This window comes from Jatropha curcas, chromosome 5 (assembly GCF_041381405.1).
Source record: "Jatropha curcas cultivar XTBG-Jc1 chromosome 5, XTBG_Jcur_1.0, whole genome shotgun sequence".
Taxonomy (NCBI): Eukaryota; Viridiplantae; Streptophyta; class Magnoliopsida; order Malpighiales; family Euphorbiaceae; genus Jatropha; species Jatropha curcas.
The window spans coordinates 30134332-30161197 of NC_143155.1; the positions used below are offsets into that span (position 1 = coordinate 30134332).

The 26866-nt window shown below is 35.7% G+C and overlaps 6 protein-coding genes across 6 annotated transcripts; 2 read left to right on the forward strand and 4 right to left on the reverse strand.

The window, feature by feature from the left end:
- Positions 1-73: 73 nt before the first annotated feature.
- LOC105643194 (FKBP-like peptidyl-prolyl cis-trans isomerase family protein) lies at positions 74-3144 on the reverse strand. Its single transcript, XM_012228273.4, has 7 exons — positions 2851-3144; positions 2480-2570; positions 2182-2396; positions 1931-2040; positions 970-1078; positions 760-836; positions 74-380 (listed from the first exon to the last, which is right to left on the reverse strand). The coding sequence occupies exons 1-7, from the start codon at positions 2906-2908 to the stop codon at positions 261-263; spliced, it is 780 nt and encodes a 259-aa protein (XP_012083663.1). The 5' UTR covers positions 2909-3144; the 3' UTR covers positions 74-260.
- Positions 3145-3384: 240 nt separating this feature from the next.
- Positions 3385-7194, reverse strand: LOC105643195 (phosphatidylglycerophosphate phosphatase PTPMT2). Its single transcript, XM_012228274.4, has 6 exons — positions 6558-7194; positions 5526-5648; positions 5022-5115; positions 4811-4893; positions 4626-4715; positions 3385-4130 (listed from the first exon to the last, which is right to left on the reverse strand). The coding sequence occupies exons 1-6, from the start codon at positions 6777-6779 to the stop codon at positions 3747-3749; spliced, it is 996 nt and encodes a 331-aa protein (XP_012083664.1). The 5' UTR covers positions 6780-7194; the 3' UTR covers positions 3385-3746.
- Positions 7195-7888: 694 nt separating this feature from the next.
- Positions 7889-10260, reverse strand: LOC105643196 (cotton fiber protein). Its single transcript, XM_012228275.4, has one exon. The coding sequence runs from the start codon at positions 10129-10131 to the stop codon at positions 8161-8163; it is 1971 nt and encodes a 656-aa protein (XP_012083665.1). The 5' UTR covers positions 10132-10260; the 3' UTR covers positions 7889-8160.
- A 1775-nt stretch (positions 10261-12035) lies between these two features.
- On the forward strand, positions 12036-14549 carry LOC105643197 (ARP2/3 complex 16 kDa subunit (p16-Arc)). Its single transcript, XM_020682850.3, has 4 exons — positions 12036-12235; positions 12362-12434; positions 12552-12652; positions 14195-14549. The coding sequence occupies exons 1-4, from the start codon at positions 12138-12140 to the stop codon at positions 14328-14330; spliced, it is 408 nt and encodes a 135-aa protein (XP_020538509.1). The 5' UTR covers positions 12036-12137; the 3' UTR covers positions 14331-14549.
- A 672-nt stretch (positions 14550-15221) lies between these two features.
- On the reverse strand, positions 15222-17411 carry HAT3 (homeobox-leucine zipper protein 3). Its single transcript, XM_012228279.4, has 4 exons — positions 17034-17411; positions 16366-16676; positions 16181-16260; positions 15222-15825 (listed from the first exon to the last, which is right to left on the reverse strand). Exons 1-4 carry the CDS (start codon positions 17197-17199, stop codon positions 15498-15500), a joined length of 885 nt encoding a protein of 294 aa, XP_012083669.1. The 5' UTR covers positions 17200-17411; the 3' UTR covers positions 15222-15497.
- A 4629-nt stretch (positions 17412-22040) lies between these two features.
- On the forward strand, positions 22041-26668 carry LOC105643201 (rRNA processing protein-like protein). Its single transcript, XM_012228282.4, has 14 exons — positions 22041-22197; positions 22393-22488; positions 22570-22766; positions 23028-23100; positions 23234-23308; positions 23405-23515; positions 23629-23671; positions 24239-24338; positions 25059-25161; positions 25243-25338; positions 25477-25509; positions 25814-25913; positions 26174-26258; positions 26381-26668. Exons 2-14 carry the CDS (start codon positions 22402-22404, stop codon positions 26505-26507), a joined length of 1230 nt encoding a protein of 409 aa, XP_012083672.3. The 5' UTR covers positions 22041-22197; positions 22393-22401; the 3' UTR covers positions 26508-26668.
- Positions 26669-26866: the final 198 nt, after the last annotated feature.

Sequence of the window (26866 nt, forward strand, 5' to 3'; positions counted from 1 at the left end):
AATAATGGTAGTAATACTACTACTAAGAAAAATTTATTCAAAGAGAGCATTAAACTTTCCCTAACGGTAAAAATAGGTTAAAAATCTATATTTATATTAATTTAAATTATAATATGAACAGAAATATAATTTTTAACAAATAGAAGCAAAGTATAGTCTATGAACTATTCAAAGAAATAACTCGGCAAAAGCTCTGTTTAAAAGATATCCAAACTAACTCCTAAAGAAGAGAGAGGAGAAGAGAGCAAAGAAAAAGCCTTTCAGTTGCATACAACATCAGAATAAAATGCTATAGTCCTCCTCTGGCAATCCTGGACGCTTAAAAGTTCCACATCAAACACTTCAAACTGTTTTGCGCTGAAAAATGTGGAAGGTCCTACCTGTAAAAAAAATAACAAAAATAAAAAAGACCATTTCTTATCAATTTAAACTTCAGGTTTCAAATTCTATGTTTTCTTCTCAATAGTGCACAAATCAGTCTCATCATGTAAGGTGAAGCAACTAGCAAGAAGTAAGGGTGGTGCCTTTCTTATGGGAAAGTATGGCCTTTGCTTTAGAGGCAACAGTTATAAGTTATAACAGAAGCATTGCCACTGTTTCTTTCTACCTTAGCAAGCATTTGCAATTAATTGCGCATTGATTTTCTTTTTGATATTTTGAAAAAAAAAATTGAATTCATTTAAACACCGTATGCAATTTCACAAGGAAAGCAAGATAATTAGACATCAATAATATTTGAAGAGGGAAAATGCAACTGACTGGTGGCCCAAGTTCTGGAGGAATGATTATCCTTCTTTTTCCCCCAGGTCTCATGTCTCCAATTCCTTCTTCAAATCCTGCATCAATTTTTATTTCTTCAATACATTTATTGTATACTTTCCTTAAAGAGTATGCATAAAGAAGACCAGGTTGAGGTAAGAAATAGCAGCAGTCCAAAAATAAGGTATACAAGGAAATTTGTCTGTTCACCTGGAACCAATGCATTAGTGCCCATGCGGATTTTGGCAGGAGAACCTTGCATGTAGGAGCTGTCAATGCGACGGCCTGACTCGTTATAACCAATATAGTGGAAAGTCACCTGAAAAGATTATTATGTAAATTTCAACTCAAGAATGGAATACAAAAATTTCAAAGATCTCCACCAATTTATTTCAGAATCACCACCATGTTCAGTTAAATTCATAATCCTTACAGCTTTAATTAACTGGTCAGATATCATGAAACTCCTGCCAATAAGTTTTCTAGAATAGATGATTAGATGCACCTATCTAACTGAATTAAGCACAAAAACAAATCCTAAACTTTCTTTATCTCATATCCAAATTCAGAAACTATCATTTCTACTGCCTGGAGGCTTTCCACTCTGTATCAAAAATTGTCCTCATGAAACCTAGTCTACGTCACTGAAACTCTTCAAGAAATAATTTCTCATTTTAACTGGAATTTAACATAACGATTAACTAACACTGTGCTTGTTTGACAGATGTAGGTCAGAAGCAAATGCCACCTGCATCCTCAAATAAGTTAAAGAGGTTGAATGAGAACTTGAGAGAAGTAGGCTATAGAAATCATTCAAAGGGTCAACAGAACAACCTTGGAAAAATTAAAGTCTGGAATCAAACAAACAAAAGATTTTTGAAAAGAATGTTTAATTAGATAGTGGTTTTCCCTGCCAAATTCCACGTGATGAAACAGTGACCTCAAACAAAAAAAGGAAAAAAAAAAAGAAGAAAATTTTGAACACATAATGCATTTTCTTATTTTTGTTCATTGACTTGAGATAGACATCTATCTTTAATTCAAATTGCTGCATCATATAAAGTGGCAACTATTAGCTCCTGCACTCATTTTATTCTGGAATTTGATAATTTGAAACTCATCCAGAAATTAAGGAAGAAGGCGTAGTTTTAAAAGAAAATGAAAGAAAAACCTGTTGACCAGCCTTTGGGCAATCACCTTTACCAACTTCAAAATCCCGGTATATAAGCCCTGAATCACGCTTTACATAATTCTCTGTTGTAACGACTTTAACCTCAAAACCTGAAATATTCTAAAGATTAACATAGATTCTAACTGTCACAGTGAAAAGCTAGGAAAAGCTCTCACAAAAGGAGGGAAAAAGAAGATTTAAAGGAATTCCTCGCAAAAGATCAAACTGCTACTATATAGCATGAGAAAAACCTTCTCTAATAAAACTTGGGAAGTCCTCCGGTGCATTATTCTCTTTCTGTATTCTTCTGTTTTGCTCTAACAAGCGTTTTTCATCATATGGGTTCTTATTCTTTGTCTTTCCCCAGGAAGGAAGAGTTTGAAACAAGCCCAATGAGGCAGAAAAAAGAAGAAGAAACCTGCGCCTCCATTTCTCTTCACAATGTAATACATATCCATTTTGCACACTGCCAATTCATATAATGTTCATTTGAGAAACTAACCAATCTTAAGAATATGAAAAAGTAATGAAATATTTCTAATTTCTGACCTATTGTCATTGAAACTGTGACAGCAACGAACTATATGCCCCTTTGACGCAAAGAAATTTCCTGAAGTAGGAAAAGCTGAAAGAGTTCTATCTGCCAGAAAGGCAAGTAAGTATCTTACAAATAGGGGAAAAATAAACTAACTTTGCCGATTCTGATCGTTAACCTTTCAAAATAAATGTAATTGCCTGGAAAAATAAAAATTTTCACAATGAATCCTACCAGACAATGTCGAATACGAATTGAAAAGTAAAAAATATGATCAAAATCGAAGTGGGTAATGCCCAGAGAAAACGCAAAAAATGCTGTAATTGAGAATCTTCAAATACTCATTATCACATAGACTCGAGCAGCAGAGAGCGGAAAGGCTTACGAGGAAGAGAAAGGTTGGGAAGTGGAGGAGGAGATGAGGATTGCGAAGTGATTAGCATCGCTTCTTTGATCACAAGACAAGTCCTTCTCTTTTTCCCGTTAAGTCGCGGTTTGCGTTATCTTGATTCTTTACTCTGGTTTGTTTTTAGAAGACATAAAAAGATTGTATATATATCTTTTTTAATATTTCAATGACACTTGTACCGGCATGTCCGAGACAGAGAATGAACCCCCTTTAAAATTAAAAATAACAAATAAAAATAAAAGACTGTAATATTACTGTAGAATGCTTCTCAAAGATTACAAAGGATTCAAATTTTGAGAATTTATTTATCCTGATTGTTTTGTTATTAAAATTACATTTGTAAAGGGATGAAAACAATTTTGAGTATATATTTTCGACATAAAATAAATAGTGGAAAGGCTCATGGAGCTTCGTTATAGAAGTCATTGTGTATCCAAAGCCCATCTCTTTAGTTTATAATGCCTAAAATCCCCGCAAGTTTTCATATTTTGTATATATACACAAGCTGGAAGATAGAAAAATTTACTTCATTTAAAGGGGGGAAAAAAATATTTAGTTACCAACATGGCAACATGTACATTTAGGAATTCTTGCCTTCTATAACGACAAAACTCATCATCAGGAATTCATTACAGGTATCAAGCATATATCAAGCACAACTTTGAAGCTAACCAAAACAAGCGAAGACTCAAAAAAAAAAAAAAAAAAAAGAAAAAGAAAAAGGAAGAAGAAGAAGAAGAAAGAGCAGAGTATTTATTGACGTTTCCTCGTGTTGAACCATCCCCCACTGCCCAACCACAAACAAAAAAAAAGAGGGAGGAAGGAAAAAGAAGAACCAAAAATATATAAAACCTCAAGTAGACTTTGACATTTCAATAAACTTGGATATCGACAGTTAGACTTCTCAATCGATCATCCCCAACAGAGCTTCCAGGCTTTTCTGATGGTTTCCGGTTTGCATGGCATCCAAGCCACAAACATGAAAGTCTGGAAATAGCTGCCTGCCCAGCAAAGTGAACCCTGCAAACCGGGCTAAGTTCTCCCAACATCTTGTTATCCACGATACCTAATTCACATTCAAAATCATACCCATCAAGATCTGATTCCATTACCATCACAAATGTGTCGTCATCATCATGATCTTCTATATTCTGCTTGGCATGCTCTTTGGTAAGACAATCCAAAGCTTTCCTTGCTGTCATAAACCTAGGGTTGCAAGTTTCCCTCACCTTGAGAAGATAGTAATCTTGAACAGCCTATGATCCATGATGAACAGTTGAGGAATTATAAGAAAATAAGCTTAATGAAAATAACCAGGACTTCTGGCTCAGCAAATTCAACGTCATTCACAACCCAGTTCGTTTATGGATGCCTAAATTTCAAAATTTGCTTGGCCCTATCCAAAGACAGATTAAGCATTGACAGCAGAGTGAGAGGGTAACTTTAGGAAAGCAGAAGATATGTGAGACATGATTGTACAGAATCACTAAAAGCTTTTCTTATTGGACTAGAAACTGCTTGAATGGTGGCATGGCTCAGTTGTTGTTTGTCTAACCATGCATATGCTTGTTGTGTCACTGATACAACACGGAGAGATTATGTGTGCTTCAACATGAAAAACCTATTGATGATAAGATTAACATATTTACCTACATCTTTATAATGCTCATGCATAAATTTTCAGTTCATAGTTGGAACAATACTTACATGTATTGTTACAAATAAAAGAATAAAAGAAAGGAAAGGCATACATGCCACTGGGAAGAGGCCAAAAGCACCCTTGGCCTAACAGATCTCACGTACTCATATGCAGCCTCAGGTGTCATGTCCCTGTGTTGCACCTGTTATAGAGAAAAGAAAAACAAATCTCAAAAAGGTCAACAGAATGTTAATTAAGTCAGTCGATCGATAAGTTGAATTTTGAACCTGAACATACAAGGTAACAGAGAACAATGGTCGTGCTTCGCCCCCTACCAGCCTTACAATGAACATATGTTTTCTTCCCAAGTGAGGCGTTGTCTTCAAAAAGTTGAAGAAAATAAAATAATTAATAACAAAAATATAATTATCAGTTTTAGGGGAGGGAGAAACCCAATAAAGACAATTGTAAATTAAAAGCAGAAAGAAAATATCGAGATTGGACCCACCGTGAATGAAATCTACAGCCTGGCATATATCAGCAAATGCAGGAGCAAACATATAGTCTCTAGTTGGAATGACCAAATGTACAATATCATGAGCCTACAAATCAAATTAGCAATAAATCAAAGAGTATGTAAAACTCTTGCATATATATATATATATATATACAAACTCAAGTATTTTTGTGTTTTTGTACAAAGGGACAGCAGAATGTAACATATGGTGGCTGCAACCACTACCAATGTCTATTTGAGAACACAATTTCTTTGGGAACCATCTATAACTAATTTGTCTAAAACACAAAGATAAAAGGAAGGACCCCATTGATGATTTAAGTGTCAGCTGGGTAGTTCCAAAGCCCAATGGAGAATATATTTCCCTAATGAAGAATAAAACATTATCAATGCCAAACTTCTTACTGCTATTTTATTTCGACGCTCAGATCACAATTCAAAGCTTGTAGTTTGGCAATGACATTGAAATCCAAAAAATGGAATGCATGAACTCACATGATATAGAGATGTTGGTACCAAAGTCTCATATGGTTCATTTAAAGTAACCACTCCAGAAACGCCAAGTTCCTTCAAGCGGGGCACATCAGTAGGAAAGGGAACAGCACCTAACAATATGAACTGAAAGAAAAAGAAAAAGAAAAAGAGAGGGATGGAAAGAGTGACAGAGAGAGAAGTAAGTGCTGGACCAATAATTGAACTTAAAAGAATTTTTTTCACAGAAAGAGCATCAGTTAACAACAGAACATGCCAAAAACTATCTCCTTCACAAATAAATATGTAAAATTATAACATGAACACATGATGCTAGGGCATAGTGGCAAAGCAGAGTAGTGACACCAAGGATCCACTAGGACTTGTAAAATACTCACATCTTATATTGCAACAATAAAAACCTCTTTTGGCCATTTCCTGAAAGGAACAGAGGAGGCATGCCACAGCTGCAAAGCAAGTCAGACCAACATTTTGAGATGCAAAAGTACAACCCACCAATTTAACAAACACAGCAAATACTGAATGCCAACCAGACCTCTTCCACTTATTTTGATGTAAATCTAACTACTTCTGGTTAAGGTGTTCAGACTCCAAACCAAAATTGGTACAGTTATGCAGTGTCCATCTATTCACCGCTACTGTTATTTAATATATATATATATATATATATATATATATATATATATATATATATATATATATATTTTTTTTTTTCCTATTCAGATCACCAACAAGTTCATGAAAAATCAAATTCAAAAAGTTTCCTGGAGTAAAAAATAACTTTCTTTTTTTTTTTTTTTAGATTCGGTCTTATACGTAGAAGGTCAAAGAGTGTTATCACTTGGCCACTGACAAGCCAATTTTTTGTTTATTTCATTAGAATTACCGCTCATATACTAAAAAGCATCTTATTTCTCATGCAAGGACTGCTTTACTAGTAAAGAAAAAGGCAATCACAGAATCCCAACAAATACATTCAAAGAAGCAACAAAGAAGTGTGCGCATATAAGACGATATTGGCGTTGCGTAGTATACCTCATCAACTCTATCCCACCATCGAAACTCTGACTGAATCTTGTTTCTTAGAACATTGTACAACAGGGTGGGGTAAAACAGAGCGCGAGCCCCTGCTCCTACCAAAACCCGTTTGGCATCCAAAATCGCACCGCTACTGCAAGAACCATCTGCATCAGCTTGCAATTTATCCTCTCTGCTTTTCAACATCACTTCTTCTTCTTTCAGTTCCTCGATATACATATCTCCACCTAATTCGCTCACTCGCTTACTGTAACTTCACTCCAACTGCCGAGCTCTTTTCCCCAAAAAAGAAAATGAAATAAACCAAGAGGAACGACCTAGAAACCTCAAAAACCAAGTATACACCGATAAATTAGCCGACAGGAAAAATCTTGACACAGAATCGAGGCGCGAATCGTTGAAACTATAACTGATTGGAGCATGTGGAGTTTCTTGATCATTATGTATGAAACTGGATTGAAAAATTAGGGGAAAGAAAAAGGCTGAATTTTTATGTGAAAGCAAAGCAATGGGGGTAAGTAAAAGCTTCAACGGAAAATTTAAGGATAGAGAGAGAAATGGGGGTTATGTGACTTTCTCTGACTTTCATTTTCTCTCAACAAACCCTCGAAAACGAAAGCAACGTTCTGACATTTATCATACATATACGTATACATATAAATATCCTCGTAACACTACTGTCTCCGTAGGGCACTAGAGCGTAATCCCCCATAACGAGACATCTCCAAAACGTTGTCGTTTTCCTCATTAAACCGTGTCCAGTGTCGATGAGCGAAGGAGCCAAGGAGGACCAACGTTTCGGTTCAGAAAAGTTGTCGTTTGCTTACCAAGACATGTCTAATGGCTATGTCCCTCGACTTTTGGTAAGCCACATGCCATTTGTGCTTTTTGAGGCGATAAGACGCCTTGTCCTTTCACATTTTTTTTTACACAAAATAACATAATGTTGCCGTTTTTATGATTCATAATGAAGGAGCTCCACAATGGCTACAAGCATGAATGTCACTTTCATTCTGTCTATGACTAATTCATTAGAAGAAAGCAGAAATCCGAGAAGAATTTTCCCTCATTTTTCTCAAACCCAAGGACATGTCGGGTTCAAGATTAATCTTTAAATGATTTGGTGTTTTAAGACAATAGCTTGGCTTTAAACAATGTTATGAATAACTCAATGGTTAAACATTTTCTTCATCCATGAACTAATACACATAAATGCAGAAAAGTTTGACATTTGATGAAACAACACAGCAAGCTGCTACGAGAGGCCTTTCAAATATAAAAAATAACGAGCCTCAGTAATCCTAACAATTCTCAGCTTAATAGCATAATTATAGAAAAAGAACTAACATAAAAAAGACGTAAAAATTGTGAATTTACAATGATCGGTAGGTCATTGAGTTGTAAAAAAATGAATGAAACATAACGAAAAAATCGCCAATTCTCTCAAGAGTTGGCTGATACATCTACCAAAGGTATATTTTGTATCTAGTAAATAGAGATGGTACATCAAATCTAGAAAAATTAATAAAAAGGCTTTCATTTTTGAACTCCATCTTCATATTTGTTAGATACATTAGAGAGGTACAAGGTCCTGCATGTTTCACCTCAAATGCTTACCACTCAAGCGCATCCCTCTTGGTCTATCAATAGATGCCACTTTCTGAAGTCTAATCTGCTCTCTGAATTTGGCTATAAACTCACCAGCCTTCTTATCAACCTCGTTAGGGTCATGTCCAGCATCACTCACTGAAGCATCCTTGGCATCTTCGCCCGAGCTCACTCGACCATTATCAGTGTCACTGCCTGACTCTTCTGTAGTCTCCACAGTAACATTCTCCAAAAGTTCCTTCTTTTCTTTATTCTGATATTTTGAATGTGTCATGTTGGGCATATCATAGCGGGTATCTACATTCTTCTTGTTGATGCCAACTGACATATTATCAAGTTCTTCCTTTTTCGATTCAATTTTCCATCTATTATCAAGGTTCTGCTTATTAATGCCATTTGACATATTATCAAGTACTTCCCTTTTCATTTCATTTTTCTCTATTTTTACTGCTTTTGCATCATTAGATCCTTCTCCAACCTGCTCATCAATTTGGGTTGTATTCTTATCTCCCGCCTTCAAAGCATCTGCTGTGTATACTCCACTTCTAATGGTCCTAACAGATTTTCCCTTAGGTGAAACTTTAACAATTGTTGCGGGTTTCTTATCAGATTTCAAAGGCCCCTGCGCCCTTTGTTTACTACTTAATGAAAGATCCTCTCTTCTTTTCCCTCTAAGATCCTTCAACTCATCTTTTAAGGTTTTGTGAACATCCTTTTGGAACAAAGAGCCACTGCTATATCTCCTTAAATGAAATGCATTCAGTCGAGCCTCGCGATTAACAGTTGCTTGTGGTGATTGAGAAGCAGGAGGATATGAGGCGCTGAAATCTTTCTCTTTCCCTGATTCTTCCCTTCTTGAATTTGGCGAATCAGAGGAAGCAGAGTGTGAAGGAGAGAGTCTGATTGGTGAATTTGAAACCGAACTAGCTTGGGATGACAGAGAAGTTGTGGACCTGAAAGAGTGCGATTTGAGAGACTCAAACTTAGTTTCATCAACTGAGAGTGGCCTAAAATTAGAAGGAACATTAGCAACGGGACCTACTTTTCCCCACATTTCTGTCCTTCCAGATCTAGATTGACCTGGAATTTCAGAAGGTAAGGAAAAGCTTTCATCAAACTTCTCCTCCAAGTTTACTGGATCCATATCACCAAAATTATTCTCGTTTGTATTCCTTACGGAACTACTGAAAGAACCGATAAAGCTTGAACCAGGCTCATTTCCATTATTACTAAATTGGCTACTCTCTGCTTTTCTAACTCTGGGTTTTAAACTCCTAACTGGTAACCCTAACGGTCTGCAACCAACTACCTGCTCATGTCTCCCCCAATCATCAATTGCATAGTTTGCTTCGGACAGCACGACCATTGATTCAGCCTGGAAATACTGAGAACTCCAAGCTTGAGCAACACGATTCTCATCATTCTCAAGCGAAATCTCGGTCGTTCCATTTTCAGAATTCAAAGATCCAATTTTGCTCTGCTCATCGATAACAGAACTATTATTCGGAACGACAACTCCAGACTCGCCTCTATAAAACTGAGAATTCCAAATCTGGTAAGGGTACACATTTTTTTCATCAAACCCACATGGATTTTCGCACCCATCCTCAAAAATCGGAGAAACATGAAAAATCCTAGACACATAAGATGACTGCGAATCATCAAAGGTACCGGAGGGGGTCTCAAAATCCACTTCAGCGTTTCTACGGCTAAACAAGCCATAGGAGATAGCAATGCCAATGAAAAGTAAGTGGACCAGTTCCCAGAACTTGGTGAGTATAGTCTGATTGATAAAGTTAGGAGCTTGTGAAGGAAACAGAGGGATAGCAACAAGAAAGAGGAGAAACAAGAGAGACTTACAGAGGACGTGAGCAAACGATTTTTGTGTGGTAATGGAGCGATTTACTTGACGCTCCTGAGATGAGAAATGAGGCGGCTTGACGAAAGATCTCGAATCTGCCATTGTTAATGAGATGAAGCTTCGTTTCTTCGTATGAAATGGATTTGGGAGCGAGCAGGTGAAGAAAGGAAGACTTTGAGACCAAGGAAAAATTGAGTGAAGAAAGGAAGGAAAGGTATGAGGTGAGGGAAGAGGAAAATTTTCAAAAGTGTGTGAGCAATTATGACCGTTGGATTAAAAGACAGAATTGTCCTTACTTTTTGTCCGGTTGGTGGTAATAAACTAAACAATAAAATAAAGCCAAAATGGATATTAAATTTGTCAAAAACAAGGCCAATGACTCGTTCACTTTCGCTACCCATTTTTTTCCAATTTTTGTCTGCCTTTTCTTCCTTCTATATGAGTAATTACAAAATTACCCCGATTTTCAATTTCATTTTTGCATAGTCCTCCACCAAAATCACTAAATCACGTTATTTTCTTATTTATTAGGGAAAAGGTTCATTTTCATCACTACCGTTTATTTACATCTTTTAATTATTAAAAATTGTTGTAAATCTTGACTTATAATAAATATAAAATTAGTTGAAATTAAGTATCTAATTATGGAAAAAAAATAATAAATTTTTTATCTAATCATATTAAAAAAAATTGAACTTTGAATTTGCAAATTTATCATTTTCAATAATATCAAAGAGTATAAATATAAATCTTAATCAACATTTATTTAATTTATAAAAAAATTATCACCAGAAACAATTTTCACTTTTACGGTATTAATAAAGAAAAAAAAATCAAGGCCTAGTAATTTTATTTTCCTTTAAGTATTTAAAAAATACCAAAATTTTTAAAAAATTGTAATGGGCTGATATTGGGCTTGGCCCATAAAACCATTACGAAATAATCCGAACAATATATGATCGACAGTTGAAAGTAAAGTAAGAGAAAACGGCGCCATTCACAAGGTCCGAGGACTTAATAATTCATTTAAAATACCCTGAATTTTGTAATAGTATACCCGTTTTGACCTAAACCAAAACGCAACGTTTCCGTTTGTGTTGATAAAACTCAAATCAATGAACCTCCCAATGAACAAAACCCGATCCCTAATTCCCTTAACCTAATTTCTCAATCTCGCGTGCGAAGAAGAGTACCAGGACTGATCCTCGAACACCATCTCAGGGCAAGGAGAGATTGCAGACTTATGGTGAACAAATAGAGACTTCTATTTAAATTCTTCTTCCCTTTTACTTCACTTTTTATGTTAATCCTTCTTGTATCACATTTCTATAGTGACTCTACAACTCTCGATCGCTCTCTCTCCATTAAAAAGAAATTGGAGGTGACCGAACTTTGATGATAATCGGTAGCCTAGACAAGAAATATTGGCTCTTTTAAAAATAAGGTCTGACATGTTTTGAGATTTCAGTATCAAGGATCTTTATGGAAAGAGATTTCTAGGTGATTAGTTTTCATTAATAATTGATAAATAAATTTCCTTTCCTAATTAGTTTCCTTTTTTTTTAGATTTGCAACTGAAACTATGCAATCTCTGTGTTTTTTTTCTCTTAACAACTAACAAAGACAATTACACAATCCCTTTTTGCTTTTTCCTTTCTCTTTTCTAAGTTTCGTTTTGTGGAATTGAAAATTTCAAATTTCAAATTTTTATTATCTGGGTTTTGTTTCATTAATTAGTTTAGGTACAATTCAAATGCTCAACTGTATATTTCTTTCCATTCTAATAAAATAGATTTGTTTGTTTTAATCTTAATCTTAGATGATTAAGGAGAGTGAAAACAAGTTTAAAGCAAATAAACAGATGATATGATGTACGTTGGTGAGAGCGGAAACAGAAGCTAAAAATTCACTGGAACAAAACAACAGTGAAACGAACCGTATCACTCCATTTCAGCTGGGTTAGAGTTGACCAAGGGTCAGGAGTGGGTCCCACCTGTTTTATTATTTTATTGTTTTTCAAAGCTCTAATTTTAATTCGGGGTAGAATTATAACAAATGTTTGAAATCGGGTTGTACAAGAGGGAGACAGAGAGCAGCAGCAGAAGCGAATGGCAGGAAAGGAGGAATTCGTAGAAGCAGACAATGCAGAGGCCATAATCACCAGAATTGAACACAAATCTCGCAAGATCGAAAGCTTACTTAAACAGTAATATATGCTCCGTCTTCTTCTTTTTCTTCCTCTCTCTCGCTGGGTGTCTCTGTCTCTAAATCCCTAACAATCGGGTGTGTGTGTGTTTGTCTCTCTCTCTCTCTCTCTCTCTCTCTCTCTCAGGTTCAAACCCGTCGAAGCTCTCAAAACGGCTCTTGAAGGCTCGCCTCCCAAGACCCGAGACGAGCGATGCAAGGTTTTCATGCCCTTTGCCTTATATTCTCAACCTTTTTCTCACTTATACGTTAGTGCAACTCCTACCCCCACCCCCCGCGATAAGAATTGAAAGTCAATTGACTTGGGGTTTTTTCAGTCTGCAAATTGGATAGTCGTACATAGAGCGATCATGGCGATAAGAGATGTGGAAGGGATGTTCTCTTCTTTGGATCCTGAGTACTATGATATTCTCATGAAGTAAGTTCCTTTTTATTCTTTTATTCTGGTTACCTTCAATATTGATCATAATTGCTGCTAATTTTATATGGATTCGAAAATTCAGATTGTATGACTCCAAGTGGGAGTGGAATTTGTCACTTCAAATTTGTTGCTAGATTGCTTCTGATCTCATCAACTATTTAATTTTGCTATTTTACTTCTGTGGGAGTTTATTTTCCATCTTATTATGCGTCCTCTATTATAAAAGACATTAAATTATGAATTTGGTTGTTAAGCTTAGGAATTATCTGAGTTTTATATAAATCAATCAACCAGCTTTGACACTCCTTGGCTCAGCGGATCTCTTCAGTTTTTTGCCCTAGCAGGAAACTTCATGCAAAGGTTCTCCGTGTTAGCTGGCTCTTTCCTTGGATTGTTTTTCACTAGAACTTAGTATCTCTTTTTGCCTGGTCAACTCCTGTCCTGATTCCTGGGATATCACAATTTTGTCATTCCATTAATTCTACTTATTTTGGTGCAATTATTGTGCTTTTGGAACTGCAGACTTACAATCTAACTAAACAGGCTTCAAATTCGGTTTAAACATTTTCCTGGCTGGAGTAGGTAATTGCTATTGATAAATAGCATAGTCCTTTACCAACACGTATTCCATGTAATATGCCCTGAATAGATTTGCATCTTAGCGCAGTATTTGTGCTAGTCTTATTTGATAGCAAGATATAAGGTGTGCAAAATAAATATCTTACACATGTTAACTGCTTATAGGTAACTTCTTGAGGTAAAGGATCCTCACTTAGTTAGCAATAGTTTGTTTGGGGAATGGATATCCTCTTTCTGTCTATAAACTCAACTATTTGGGATTTAATATTGCCTAAAACCATGTTAGGAATTTCATTTGCAAAATAAACAATATATTCAGTCATCATCTACTTTCAACAACAAAGCACCATTGTAAGACCTTGCTTTGTGGTCTTCTTGGCACTTTTAGCTATTCAGCAAAGGCAAAACGAAGTACAAATTAGCATACTCTAACCTAATAGTTTGCATAGCCATGTTTCTGGAACTTAATTATGGACACTCATCACTGTGTCTCTACATCTCAGTTTATGCATCCAGTTGTTTTACTAGCTATATATATATCACATTGCCCTTTGCATATGGAATCACTCTTTTGTTGTAGTTGATATATGCTTGGGAAGGATTCTTTTCATCCTTGGGGGCATTGCCATTGGTTTCTTGCATTACTAGTGAAACTTTGAAAGAGTAAATGGTTTTATTCTGGAGTTTGGGTTTCAAGAGTAAAAAACCAAGCTGAGGCTCTTATACTGGACTTATTTTTTTCCTTGCTTTGGCTGAACTTTAGATATTAAACATATATATAGAACCTGAATTATTAGAAACTCTAGTTGGTGTCTTTGCACTTTCTTTTCCAGAAGATATTGAAGGATAATAACCTTTCCTAAAATAAATAGTTGAAACGGATAATTGTGTGAGATCTGATTGTTAGCCTCTTTTAGTAGTTTGTTGCAAATTTAATCAACTATATATCATAATCCACAGGTACTTGTATAGGGGTTTGTCAACTGGAGATCGTCCCACATGCGACCAATGCCTACGAATACATGAAAAGCTGACAGAGAAAGCTGGCCTGGGTTGCATATTGCGTGCCCTTGCAGATACTGTGAATACTGTTTGACACTCACGGCCCCTAGTCTGAAGTTTTTGGTTATGAAAATTGTCATTTGCTTTGATTATGTTGAATATATCGTATTCCTAAGGGATAGTTTATAGTTCGGTCTTGTACTCATTCATGTATCGGACAAAATTGAAATCTACTGGGGAACTCAACTTCCAAGAAACAAGTTGTCTAGAAGCTTTTCAGTGTTTTATTCAAAAGACTTCTCCATTTCTCAAATCAGAGGGTAATAAACTGATGCTGCAGAAATATTTTGTTCAGTTATATGCTCAATTACCCACCTTCCATGAGTTATAATGGATCACTTGAAAAGTCAAATGGGAAAATGGACAACTGATGCCATATAGGTAACCGCACCGGGTGAATTATCTGTCAGACTAGCATCTATTACTATTAGCCTCTGGGACCATGAGAGAGAGAGAGAGAGAGAGATAAACACACAGGAACAGGATTGCAGGGATGAGGATACGATCATCATCGAGATCAGTGTCATCGTAAAAGGCAAAAAGAGATCCAGGTCTCCGCACAGCCTTTTCTGCTCTTGAAACTTGAAAGCAGGGAAAGGTTTTTGTAGTCTGTACCTGACCCTAGTCGTCTCAGTAGGAATTGGACGAGACGGGGAAGCTATTAATGTATCCTCTTCTAGCCCAGACCCTGCTACAAATCCCACCTTATTGTTATTAGGTGTTCTTTTCCACGAATTTCACTTGTCAGTTTCAGATGGATGACTTGTAACTCTCTACCCAATTTCTGTCCTTCACAATCATATCTAACATAATTAAAATAATTGTGTTTTTCTTCAGATAATGAGGTTCTTATTTTAGATGGTCTAACTAGGAACGTTAACGTTGCTACAACGAGAAAAATTCTAATTATGATTGAGAAATATCCTTTAACAAGAAACAGTTGATTAGAATAATGACAACAATGTACATGAAATAAGGGGAACATTGTTTCATTCCTTGATTACATCAAATTCCAACAATATTAACCAAAAGCTATTAAGATTCTTTTGTCATGTCCTTAAAAGTTAATCCTAGCTAGTTGCCATTTTTATGAACACTAGTTGTTTCTGTAATATACAACCCAACACTGTTTGAACAAAATCGCATCCTAACCAACTCCTCCTCTTTTGATCATATCTTCTCCATATCCTAAAAATTTATCTTATGACCTGGAAGCAGGGTGTTGGTTAGGCAATGCTGCCCACGGCTTGATGGGCACAGGTCGCTGGGGATGGGAATTGACTGGGTGGCGAGTTAGAGCAGTTGATGAAGCAGCTGCCGACGAGGAGGATGATGACACAGCAACACGCTCACATGAAGGGCACATTGTGAGTGTAGTAGGCGGGTTCATGTGCATGTAGAGCTGCGGAGAGAGCTTCAATGCTCTAAGCTCCTGCACCTCTTTTTGCAACCTTCTGTTCTCCTGTGTTAAATTCTCACAGCACCTCTTCAAGTACTCACAATCAACTTCAGTTTGCTTCAACTTAGTCCTGCATCATGCATTGATTTCTACATCATTAAAATTAGGTCAATTTTCTATTTTTATACCTAAAAAAATCTCATTAAATTCAAATTCAAGTGCAATTACAAAAACACCCTTCATACTGCCAGTTTACTATTAAAAGCATTGTATGCCAAAATGGCAAATATTGTACTTTACTTTCCTTGCCTTGTGTGACTATGCATGATACAAATGCTAGCTGCACCTGAAAGCTACTTAAACTTAAAAGCATCAAGTCCGTGCAAGTTGAAAATACTATTGTATCCTTGCTGAGTAAATTAATGACCACGCCTATAAGTTTAAATGACCATAACAACCCTATCTGAGTTTGAAAATTATCTAACCTTGCCCTCCTGTTCTGAAACCACACCTCCACTTGTCTGGGCCTCAGATTCAACTGCTTTGCTAAGGCCAGCTTTTGCTTCTGCAACCACAAACCACCACATGTTAACCAAATTATTACCGATCCAGGTTTCAAAATACAAAAATAGCCTTCTCTTGGTAATTTTTTAACCAAAATGCCACTCACAGGATTCAGAGTATTATGCTCCTTGAAGGTCTCTTCGAGCACTAAGGACTGTTCCTTTGAAAGCCTCAGCTTTTTTCTAGAAGCGTCGCCACCAGCGCCTCCGTCTTCATCGTCGCTGCCTCCGTGAGAGCAAGAGGTTCTCTCGGCTTCTGCCTCCTCTCCAATATGTTCCCTTTCACTTCTCTTTCCACTTATGCTCGAAATCGTACTGTTCGGCGAAGAAACGCCGGTTTCATCATCGCAATCGACGACTGTTGGTATCCGATTCATGTCAATCCCTCGCTGAAACGACCTCGCATCAGAGTTCTTATCTGCCATGCATTCAGGAAATGGAAATCTTGAAATCAATGGAGCCACACGGATTAATTTTGAAAAAAGCAAAGGTCTTTAGCGTATGAACACTATTACAAAGAGGAAAGAAAAATAGTAATTCCTTGTGAAATGCATCCGAATTAAAAACCCGAACTTGTAGTCACTAAGTTTTTAAGTAGAAAAGAAAAGGTACAGAATCAAAAAGCAATCAGGAAAAAGCTTGGAATCTGGTACTAAATTAATAGACGAGAAAAGGGACATTTAACTGTACCCTCCTGAAAGAAAGAACATTTTGCTGCTGAAGAAAGACAAAATAATCCATAAGAAAAAGACATGAAAAGGGAAATTAAAAATACCAGATGACTGAAACAGGTCATTTAGGGAAGTCCTCAGGTGATTATTTTGCATGAACTGCGAAGGAAATGGCATGAGATTCAACTTCAAAGAAGACTGATTCTGTTGAGTTGTGCCTCCGAAGCCTAAACTTAAACCCAGGCCTAATCCATCGTCTTTCTCGCCCATCCTCCTTTCGTTTCTTGAAACCAACTAAAAACTTTCTCTGCTTCCAAGCAAAGCAGTCTCCCCGTGAAATGGAGTTTGGACTTTGGAGTGATTCTTAGCTTTGCTTTATTATATAGTGTCAAAGAGAGTCTGAAAAAGCAAAGTGGAAAAGAGGGGTAGAAAATGGCTGAGTTTTTGCAGCCAGAGGTGTCACAGCCTTTTGCTTTTAGCAGTACAGTGAAAGGATGGGACTAGTCCATATATAAAGATACAGAGAGAGAAAGTAGAGAGTGACAGGTGGGTATAGATTCAATCATGACTTGTGTCAGTGCTCTCTATTGGCTCAACTCATCATTTATATATGTGGCTTCTACTAGCCACTAGGCTTCACCCTGGTTAAGGACCTTTTACCTTCTACCTTTTACAACGGTTAGATTTTAACTTTAGTTAATGAAAATTTTTCGTAAACTGCTCTCTCTCTTTTATTACTACTAGTAGTATTAGACCATGGTTAAGTCACAGTCTTAGGTCCTTATTAACTTCGCTTAAAAAGCGTCTTTCCCGGTCGCTGACCGTTGACTAGGATTACAAAGTTTTTGATTCTGCCCAACACGCGCTAAGTGCACGCGCATGAAAATCATCAGATCATGATGCAGCTTAATCGCGACGAATGACAGAAGCATCTGTTAAGGTGGGACCCGTGATATGGTCTTTCTAACATCAAATCACGGGGCTAATTGAATGAGGAGGGACCCAGAACCAGGTAGGGAGTAGAGTTGGATTGGGCAGAGCGCGTATGAGCGCGTGGGGAAAGGCACTTGGCTCGATAAAGAGGAGTGGGGGGTTGGTCAGGTAATTAATGGTTGGGTTACCTAGAGAGGGAGCAAGCAAATGTAAATGGCAGTGAAATTAATGAGCATTGAATACTAAATTGGATATGTTTTTGTTCCCTTTAATTAATTAATTAATTAATTAATTAATTAATATCTGAAATTAAGGGCTCTATTGAATTGTTGGTTTCACTAACGGTAGCGGTAAACGGCACAAATTCCCATTAATGGAAACAAAGAGTTACAAAAGGAGAAGTCTAATTCCACTTTGATTCTCATTAATAAGGAGTTCAATATGTACTCAATTTTCAAATCTCTCAGGAGTAACTCTTTTTCTCAAGTCATCCACCGTATTTAATAATGTCTTACTAAAATCATAACCCATAAATACCGATAATAAAAATCTTAATAAATTTTAATACAGATACAAAAGAAAATGATGAATTTAATATGAGTACGAATAATAAAATTTTAATGGATACCAATATAAATATTCTCACTTGAGCTTCTATTCCTAATTCCAAATCTCTAATAAATCTCTCTTTCTTTCTTTCTTTCACTATGGGGATTATTATGATGCATGCGGGTGTCTCATGAAATCTTCCAAACACAATGGACACACACGAGGGTCCGCTAACCGATCATTGATCCACGTCCACTTGTATATTGGTCCCATCAATCCATTGAAAATTGAAAAAGTAATTTTAATTTTAATTTAAATTTTGGATTATAAAATGTTATATCTTTTAAATTAAGATATAATGAAACGTTATATAGGGAGAGGTACAAATAGTATTTCTAGTAATTCAGTGAAATTATTTTATAAAAAAAGAAAAAGTAAATCCGTGAAATTATACAAAACTTGTTCCATGAGATTTTACAGTCTACACGGCCCATTTGGCGGTCGAAGAACAAAGAGTGGGGGTGGAGGTCACGTGGACTTACTGTGCAAATTCACGTGCACTGACATGTGAAGGTCGAGCCACATGGCTACACGTGGTCCCTTGCAATACTCGTGCGTGTCATACTGTCTCTTGAAAACCGGACACGCACTTCTCTACAATCATTGGATACTCTTTTTTTATCCTTTCTCTGGTTAGTTTGGTCCATGCAAAAAGGCGATTGTAAAGCACGCTCCTATTTTGTTTGCTGCTCTCACCGTCTTCAGTTCGTCCTTGAAACGGAGATTAATTTAAATATAATTTTTTTTTTAATTTGGAAATGACGTAAATATTAGTTTAAATTATTCTAATATTATTAATAAAAAATTTTTAATATATATATGAAGTGTAATTTAGAATAAACAAAATGTTAATATATAGATAATTTCAAAGCAAAAAGTAAAATTAAATTGATTAAATATAAGTAAGTTGAACTCAGTAAAAATTAATACAAACGGAGCAAAGGAATTCGAAAATTTAATATTTAGAATCAAAAGTATAAATGAAAATTTTTTTTCTTTTATGCATTTCTCTAATCCTAATATATTTTTAATTGAATCGGTAAAATAAAACCGGATAAATCATGCAAAATTAATCCATGATATCAACCTATTACTAAAAAAAAAAAAAGATTATGTTTAGGTCGACAAGACAGAAACTAAAGTATATAATAATGTGACATATTTTTTAAGATAAGGAACAGGACGTTTGGAGCATGGAAGTTACTAGTTGGCATATAATACAATGATTCGAAGAAGAGGAGACGTTTGTTGGTTGATGATTGAGTTCGTCTTCCCCACGTGTGCTAGCTGTCCCACGTGTGTTCCTCCAATTATGGAATCCATCACCAGCCGACAATTCCCGTTGTCTATACCTCGTTATCGATTCTCCTATGGTATGGTCCGTACCATGAGATGACTATATCAGATTTTTTTTATGACTCTCTCATGTGCAATGTTGAGAAAGTGCAAATCTTAATAATTATGAAGAAAAAAAAATTCTCTTTTATTTTCAAATTTAGAGAAATCAAAACAATGTCCGAATATAAAGATTAAATAAATAATTATTTATAATTTATAATAGGTAAGAAGTTGAATTTTGTCGTTGAGTTGGAAGTGTGGAAGTTCTCATCATCACATAATCATAAGATTAATTAGAGGATATAATGACAGTCAGTCACACTAAACTAATTATGATGCCATTACAAAACTAAAAAAGTTAGGGTGTGGACACCGACACAGGCTGTCTTCTTCACTTGTGTAGTTTTCATGACTTGCACGCCATTAAAAAAAAAAAAAATTGATTGAAAAATCTTAGGGGGAAGATGTTTTCTTCCTTTTGAATTCAAGTTTTGTATTAGGAAGAATCAAACTGGTTGGAATCCCATTTCAAAACCTTAGCGAAACCCATTTCCATTGCATGTGACCAAAAGCGTTTATAAAGGAAAGGGCGAGATGCTTAATGCTTTGTTTCGATTGCCTGCTAACACTTTATTTCATCTTAATTAATTAATTTTAATAAAGTTAAAATTGATAGAAGTAAATAAAGTGGATAGATTATGAAGTCAACTTAAAAATTGCAAGTGGAGGAAAAGCGAGAGAGTGGGGACTGCAGAATTACGAATATCACGTGAGGGGAAGGAAGAGAGGCAATGTATGTCAGAGAGAGTTCACGTGAAGTAGCATGCGTTTGTTGCCACGTTTCATATATATCACACGTGGTCCCATTCGCACCCACGCGTGTCATCTTGTTCCTTTCTTTGCAGACACCCTATCTTTTCCAATCATTGGATACCATTTTCTCCTTTTTCTTTTTTTTTTTTTTTTATTTTTTTTATTTAAGGAAATATATAACTAAATCCCTCAATTATATTTAAATTGGAACTTAGTTATTAAGATACTATAAATTATGCTTTCGTATCACTGTTCAATTCTTCCATCTTAAAAATAGCTATTTATTTTAATTGTAGACTTTATTTTTTATGCAAAGAACTCATTTTTTTATGTAAAAAAATTAAAATATAAATTAAAGAAATTATAGTCAAGGGTGTATAAATTCCATCCATATGTAAAATCAATAAATATTATTTTTCCTCGAAAGCTAGCATTTATTTTCGACCTGCGAATTAAACATCGCATACAAATTGAAGGGATAAAGTAAGTATTCAATGATTTTATTTTAGAATAATAAGAACATCATAGTACGTAGACAAACAAAATAAAAAGAGACACACGTGTGGTGTGCTCGCATGGAATCAATCCCGACTCTATATATGAATATCATTTGATTTTAAAAAGTTTCGCAAGATTCATTTCCCCTCCCCCATAGAATTTGGAGACCAAATAGTAATACAAGATGTGGTTCGCAGTTGGCACCGTTTTGACGGTGGAGATTCGCTGGAGAAGAAGAAGATCATGTGCATGGTTGGCAGTGGCTGCACGTGCGGGGAGCTTACCCAAATATAGGCAGTTGTTGTGTTGTGTTGTGTTGTGTCGTGTAATAAGATGATGAGTGGAGTGGGGCTCTCACATGGTTGCCCACGTGATCTCTCTCAATCTCTATCTACAGGCAACGAATGGAATCGATGCTTGGTTTTTTTTGGTTTCCACATTCCATAAACACATTATCCCTTTTGTCAGGTAGGTACCATCGCATTCCAAATTTCACTTTTCAAACCACAACAAAAATCATTCAGTTTATTTCACTTTCAATTCTTATATTTCAAAATTTAAAGGGCATTATTGTAAGTTAATTTTTAGCAGAAAATTTCTAATTTTCAATTATAACTGCTTTTTTTAGTTTATAACCCCTGGTGTCTAAGGCTCACTAGATTTTGATTACGTCCCGATTACTGAAATTTCATACTTAACATTTGAATTCGAAACTTTTAATTAAAAGAATAAGAGTGTCAAGTGTTCCATGATTATAACTATTTTAAAAAAATATATAGAACTATTTAATAATTTTATTAATTCTTTATAAAAAGACGTGGACTAATAAGTAATAACTGTAAGATGGTAACAATTTAGTTATCGCCCCTTTGAAATTTAGGCCCAAAAACTTTCATGTTAATAGTTTTGGGCTTAATACTGGGTTGGCCTGAAGTCTGTCTCGGAGCCCACGGTTCTTTTTTACTTTTTAGGGTTTTGACATCGTAAAACCCTGGAGATGACGACGACGATAATGTTCTAATCTATTCATAATAGGAACAGGGTTGCTCCAGCATTTGGTCTCAGTTTCTCCAAAAGGTACTGTTTATGCGAAGAGAGTATCGAATTGAGTACTTTCAATTAATATCAAGAAGTTGGAAGAGGAATCTTAGCTTAGAGTTACTAGTGCTCTTTTTGAGTTCTTGTGCATTTTGTGGATTCAGAGTTCAGATTCTTTCTTTATCAGATTATGTTGGAGAACTGATTATTAATCTGTCTTCCTTGAATTTTTAGGAGTAAAGCATGGGGTCGCAAAAGCGATCCAAAAAAACAAGATATAGCGACAGTGAATCAGAAGAGTTTGATGATTTTGAAAATCGGAAGCTGATGGTCAGTTTGGCATTGATTTTTGATTACATGCTGTTTAGGTGATGATATCATGATCTTATACTCTAAGGATTGATGCTGCAGATGGAAGAGGAAGAAAATTTTGATGATGATGATATCGAAGAAGAAGAAGAAGAAGAAGAAGAAGAAGAAGAAAAAGAAGACGATGATGATGCTGAGAGTGAGAGTGATGGAGAGGAAGAAATTCAGAACGATAGCGATAAAGATGCTGACATGGAAGACCTTGAGAAAGAGTATACTCATCTTCGCAACCAAGAGCAGTAAGAATTTCTCAGCTTTTTACAGCCTTTTTTTCTCACTGAGATGGATTGCGAACATGAATTTGATATATATGTTGGTTGCAGTTAAAATCAAATGTCTTGGAAGTTTTTGCTAGGCAAAGGTTCAACTCTAAAATAGATACATTATTGTTAGTGGAAGAATTTAGATTATTAGAAAGATTCGTACTAGTTTTATGGATTGAGTTATGACATTACAATGCCCACTACTAATAGATCTTGTCAACATATTTCTTCTTTCAGAGATATATTGAAGAATCTCAAACGCTATAAGGATGAGGATGTTCTTAAAGGTCAAGCAGTGAGGAACCAAAAGGTGGTTTTGCTAAATGCTCCGTTAGTTTTAGTTCATACTGTCATCATTAATAATGTGTTATTCACTTTTTCGATCTGATTGGTTCGTTTTCTGTTGGAACATCTGCGAACTTCTCTTTGACTCATTCTTAAAGGCTCTCTGGGACAAAACTCTTGAGTTTAGATTCTTACTTCAGAAAGCATTTTCAAGTTCAAATAGATTGCCACAGGCAAGCTTTTTGCTGTAATTTCTTACTTATTTATGTTTTTGTTGAATAAGACTTTGCAACATCATGATCTATTTAATTTTGAGGCATTTTCTGCAGGAACCAGTTAGGTCTTCATTTTGTGATTTAGATGGAGGAGTTGGCACAACTTATGCTGATGTGATTGCCTCATCCAAGAAGACATTGGAATCTATATTGGAATTGCAGGAGGTATTTTAGCTACCAAGAATAAACGATTGTGCTTCCTCATTGTTGTGAATTACTGTCACAAACTGTTTTCTTGATTTACAGCTTTTTTTTTTTTTTTCCCCGATACTTTTCAGGCTTTGCTTGAGAAGAATCCATCTGTTTCTCAATCTTCCAATGGTATGTATGTACAAAACTTGTCTACATTTCAACATTCTGCTGAGTGTTTATGGAATTGTTTATTTAATTTTAGCAGATAGTGCTGTGGACGCCCTTTGATATTCAATGGAAATTGTTGTCATACTTATTCTATTGGTGATTTGAAATTGAAATTGTCATACTCTTGGTCAATTGTTTATAATTATTTTGCCTTGTCATGCCTGTCTGAATAAAGTCCTGCATCATGGAACAGGGAATTTGTGGGTTTGATCATCCTTCCAATAATCTGTGCTAGATAATTCTGAAATTTCCACATATCTCTTTACAAGTGGTTATTGACTTCATTAGTTGAGTTTTTGTATTTTAAGTTAGATAAAAAATTACAAGTGGAGTCTGTTTTATTCCTCTGTTTTATTCCTACCGTGTTGTAGTTTCATGATGAAAAGATGATTCTCGAGTTAATTTTTTCATCATTCAAATCCATACACACTCGTCCAAATAACATTACACACTTTCAAATGGAGCGGAATATTCTTTTCTTTTGTTTGCTCCATATGATTTTCTTTTTCTTTTTGTTCTCTTCTCAAGGTAATTCTGGACACTCTGCAAAGAAGCTTTCAAAAGATTCTAAGAACTCGGATATGGAAAGTGATGAAGAATGGTCACGAGTTTCTGAAATGCACAGGAGGTATTTCATTCATCCATGCTTTATTCTTGTTTATCTTTTATTCTGTCTGTAAAAGAGGTTTTCTATTTTTCTTTGAATACCACTTTGGTGATTTGTGGGGAAACCTTCCCCTTGATTGCAAGGAGGCTGGCAATCCATGTGTCTTTTAGGAAGCACATAATTTTCTAGTTCTTCTTGGTGTTCTATTTCTTCATGTGTGAAACTAGTGGTCTTGCTGAGAATAATTGGTCGATCAAGGTCTGTCTTACTCGTCCAACTGACAAGTTCTTTTTTTTTTTTTTTTTAATGCTCGTGAAATGAAACCTATCATCTATATTAAAATGTCTGCCTTGAAATTTTCAGATGCTTCCATATTTTCATTTGAACGCCTGCTGTATCCAGCAACAACCAAGCCTTAGTCCCAAACTAGTTGGGGTCGACTGTATGAATCTTTTGTTTCAAATATCCGCTCGGAAAAGTTAATATATGCTGCCATATTTTCATTTGAATGTCTGTTTTATGCATGATATATATGCTCTGCATTTGCCATTAAGTGAGGGACTAGATAGTAATTCAATAATAAATGTGAGGGACTAAATAATAACTTAAATGTGAATGGCCAAATGGTCAAATATTCCAAGGTATTCAACCCATGAAATGAACCCATGAAATGGCCAATTGTTGTTTGTTGATATGAAAAAAGTTTGATATATGTGGAAGTCCAAAACTTTTATCTTGCAGAATAGCTCCTTTTAGAGACAAATCAATTGATAAATGGCAAAGAAAGGCACAGGTGACTACTGGTGCTGCTGCTATTAAGGGAAAATTTCAGGCTTTTAATCAGGTTTGGCTTTGTACCTAACTGAAGATGCATTTGCCACTGGTTGATAATGATACTTACTGGATCTTCCTTTTCCATCCACAGAACATAAGTGAACAAGTTGCTTCTTATATGAGGGATCCAAGCAGAATGCTGAAGCAAATGCAACAAAGCAGATCAACAATCAGCGTATTTGGAACTGTTAAGTCAATTTTCACCTCTTTCCAGTTTAGTTTCAGAAATGATGAGAAATTCAAATGATATAAGGAGTAGGGGAGTCCCCCCTCTGTCTTAAAAGAAAAAAAAAAAGTACTGATTACCTGCATTAAATATGGTCAGGTTGTTGAGCCGCTTGGAGATACCAGTGGAGAGGTAATTCATCATCTGTGCTCATATAGCTGAACTAAATAATCCAAGTAATATTTTATGTTGGGTTTTGTAAAGGGTAACAGGTCCCACCATCCCACCTTGTAAAGGGTTTAATGCATGAGCTTGAATCAAGGTGTAGGATGAGGGCAGTGCCTACCTAGTACTGAGAGTATTGGAAATCTAATGACTGCATATAGAAATGTAAATTATTTAAGTATTTCTCTACCGATCACCATCAGTATTACTTTTGGACATGGTATTGAAGTTAGATTTCTGTCAATCTAACAAGACCTTTTAATCTGATTAGGAAGCAAGGCTTGATGGTGATCCTGAGCTTCTTGATGACACCGAATTTTATCAGCAATTACTAAAGGAATTTTTTGAGACAACTGATCCCACATCCTCTGGTTAGTACTTGCACAACACAAATTTTAATCTTTCTGTGTCTGCACAGGCTGGATATGCAGTTTGACTGCCCAAATTTCAATCTTATTATCTTGCAAAGAATGCATGATGCTAAGGTTGACAATTGTTGGGTTCACAATGAACATTTCTAAGCATAGCTGCTTAAGGATTCTACGCGGTTTCATTTATGAACTTATGTTGAACTTTTATGCATTTAATTTAAACCCCCATGAATTGATCTGAATGTTACTTGTTTCCTCAGAGACTGCTTTTTATGCTCTGAAAAGATTGCAAAAGAAGAAGAGAAAGATCGTTGATCGCAGAGCCTCAAAGAGTCGCAAGATCAGGTATATGTGTGTCTGGCCATGCAACTAGCTTTTAGTCACTATCTTTTTACTTTTGGTCATTCATTTTTAAGCTAGTAGGTTGTATTCATTTATTATTTTCATTCTAAACTATTTTCTTATAGGTACAATGTCCATGAGAAGATTGTAAATTTCATGGCTCCTCAACCCATGAACATTCCTCCTATGGCCCCCAAATTATTTGAGAATTTGTTTGGACTCAAGACCCAAAGACATGCATCGGCAGTTTAATTTGAAGCCCATACTTTCCTTTGTGAGGGACAATGTTGTAAAAATGGGGAAGAACAATTGATGCAGTTACTATTCTCATGATAGTCATTTTTTGACAGTTCAAATTTTAAAGCAAGCAAGCATACTTGCTTTAAAGCAGAATCAACCTTTTTCATTTTTCACCTTGAAGTTGTGTTCTGACATCTGTGCGTGAGAAAGAAAACCTCAACGCCATGCTCCTACCTGGATTTGTTTTCTTTGAACTTTACACATTGATCACTTGGACTCATTTAGTTGGTTTAGGATCCCGCTCTCAAATTTCATCTGCCATTTAAATCTGTAGAAGATTCATTATGAATCCCCTGATAAAATTATTAGAG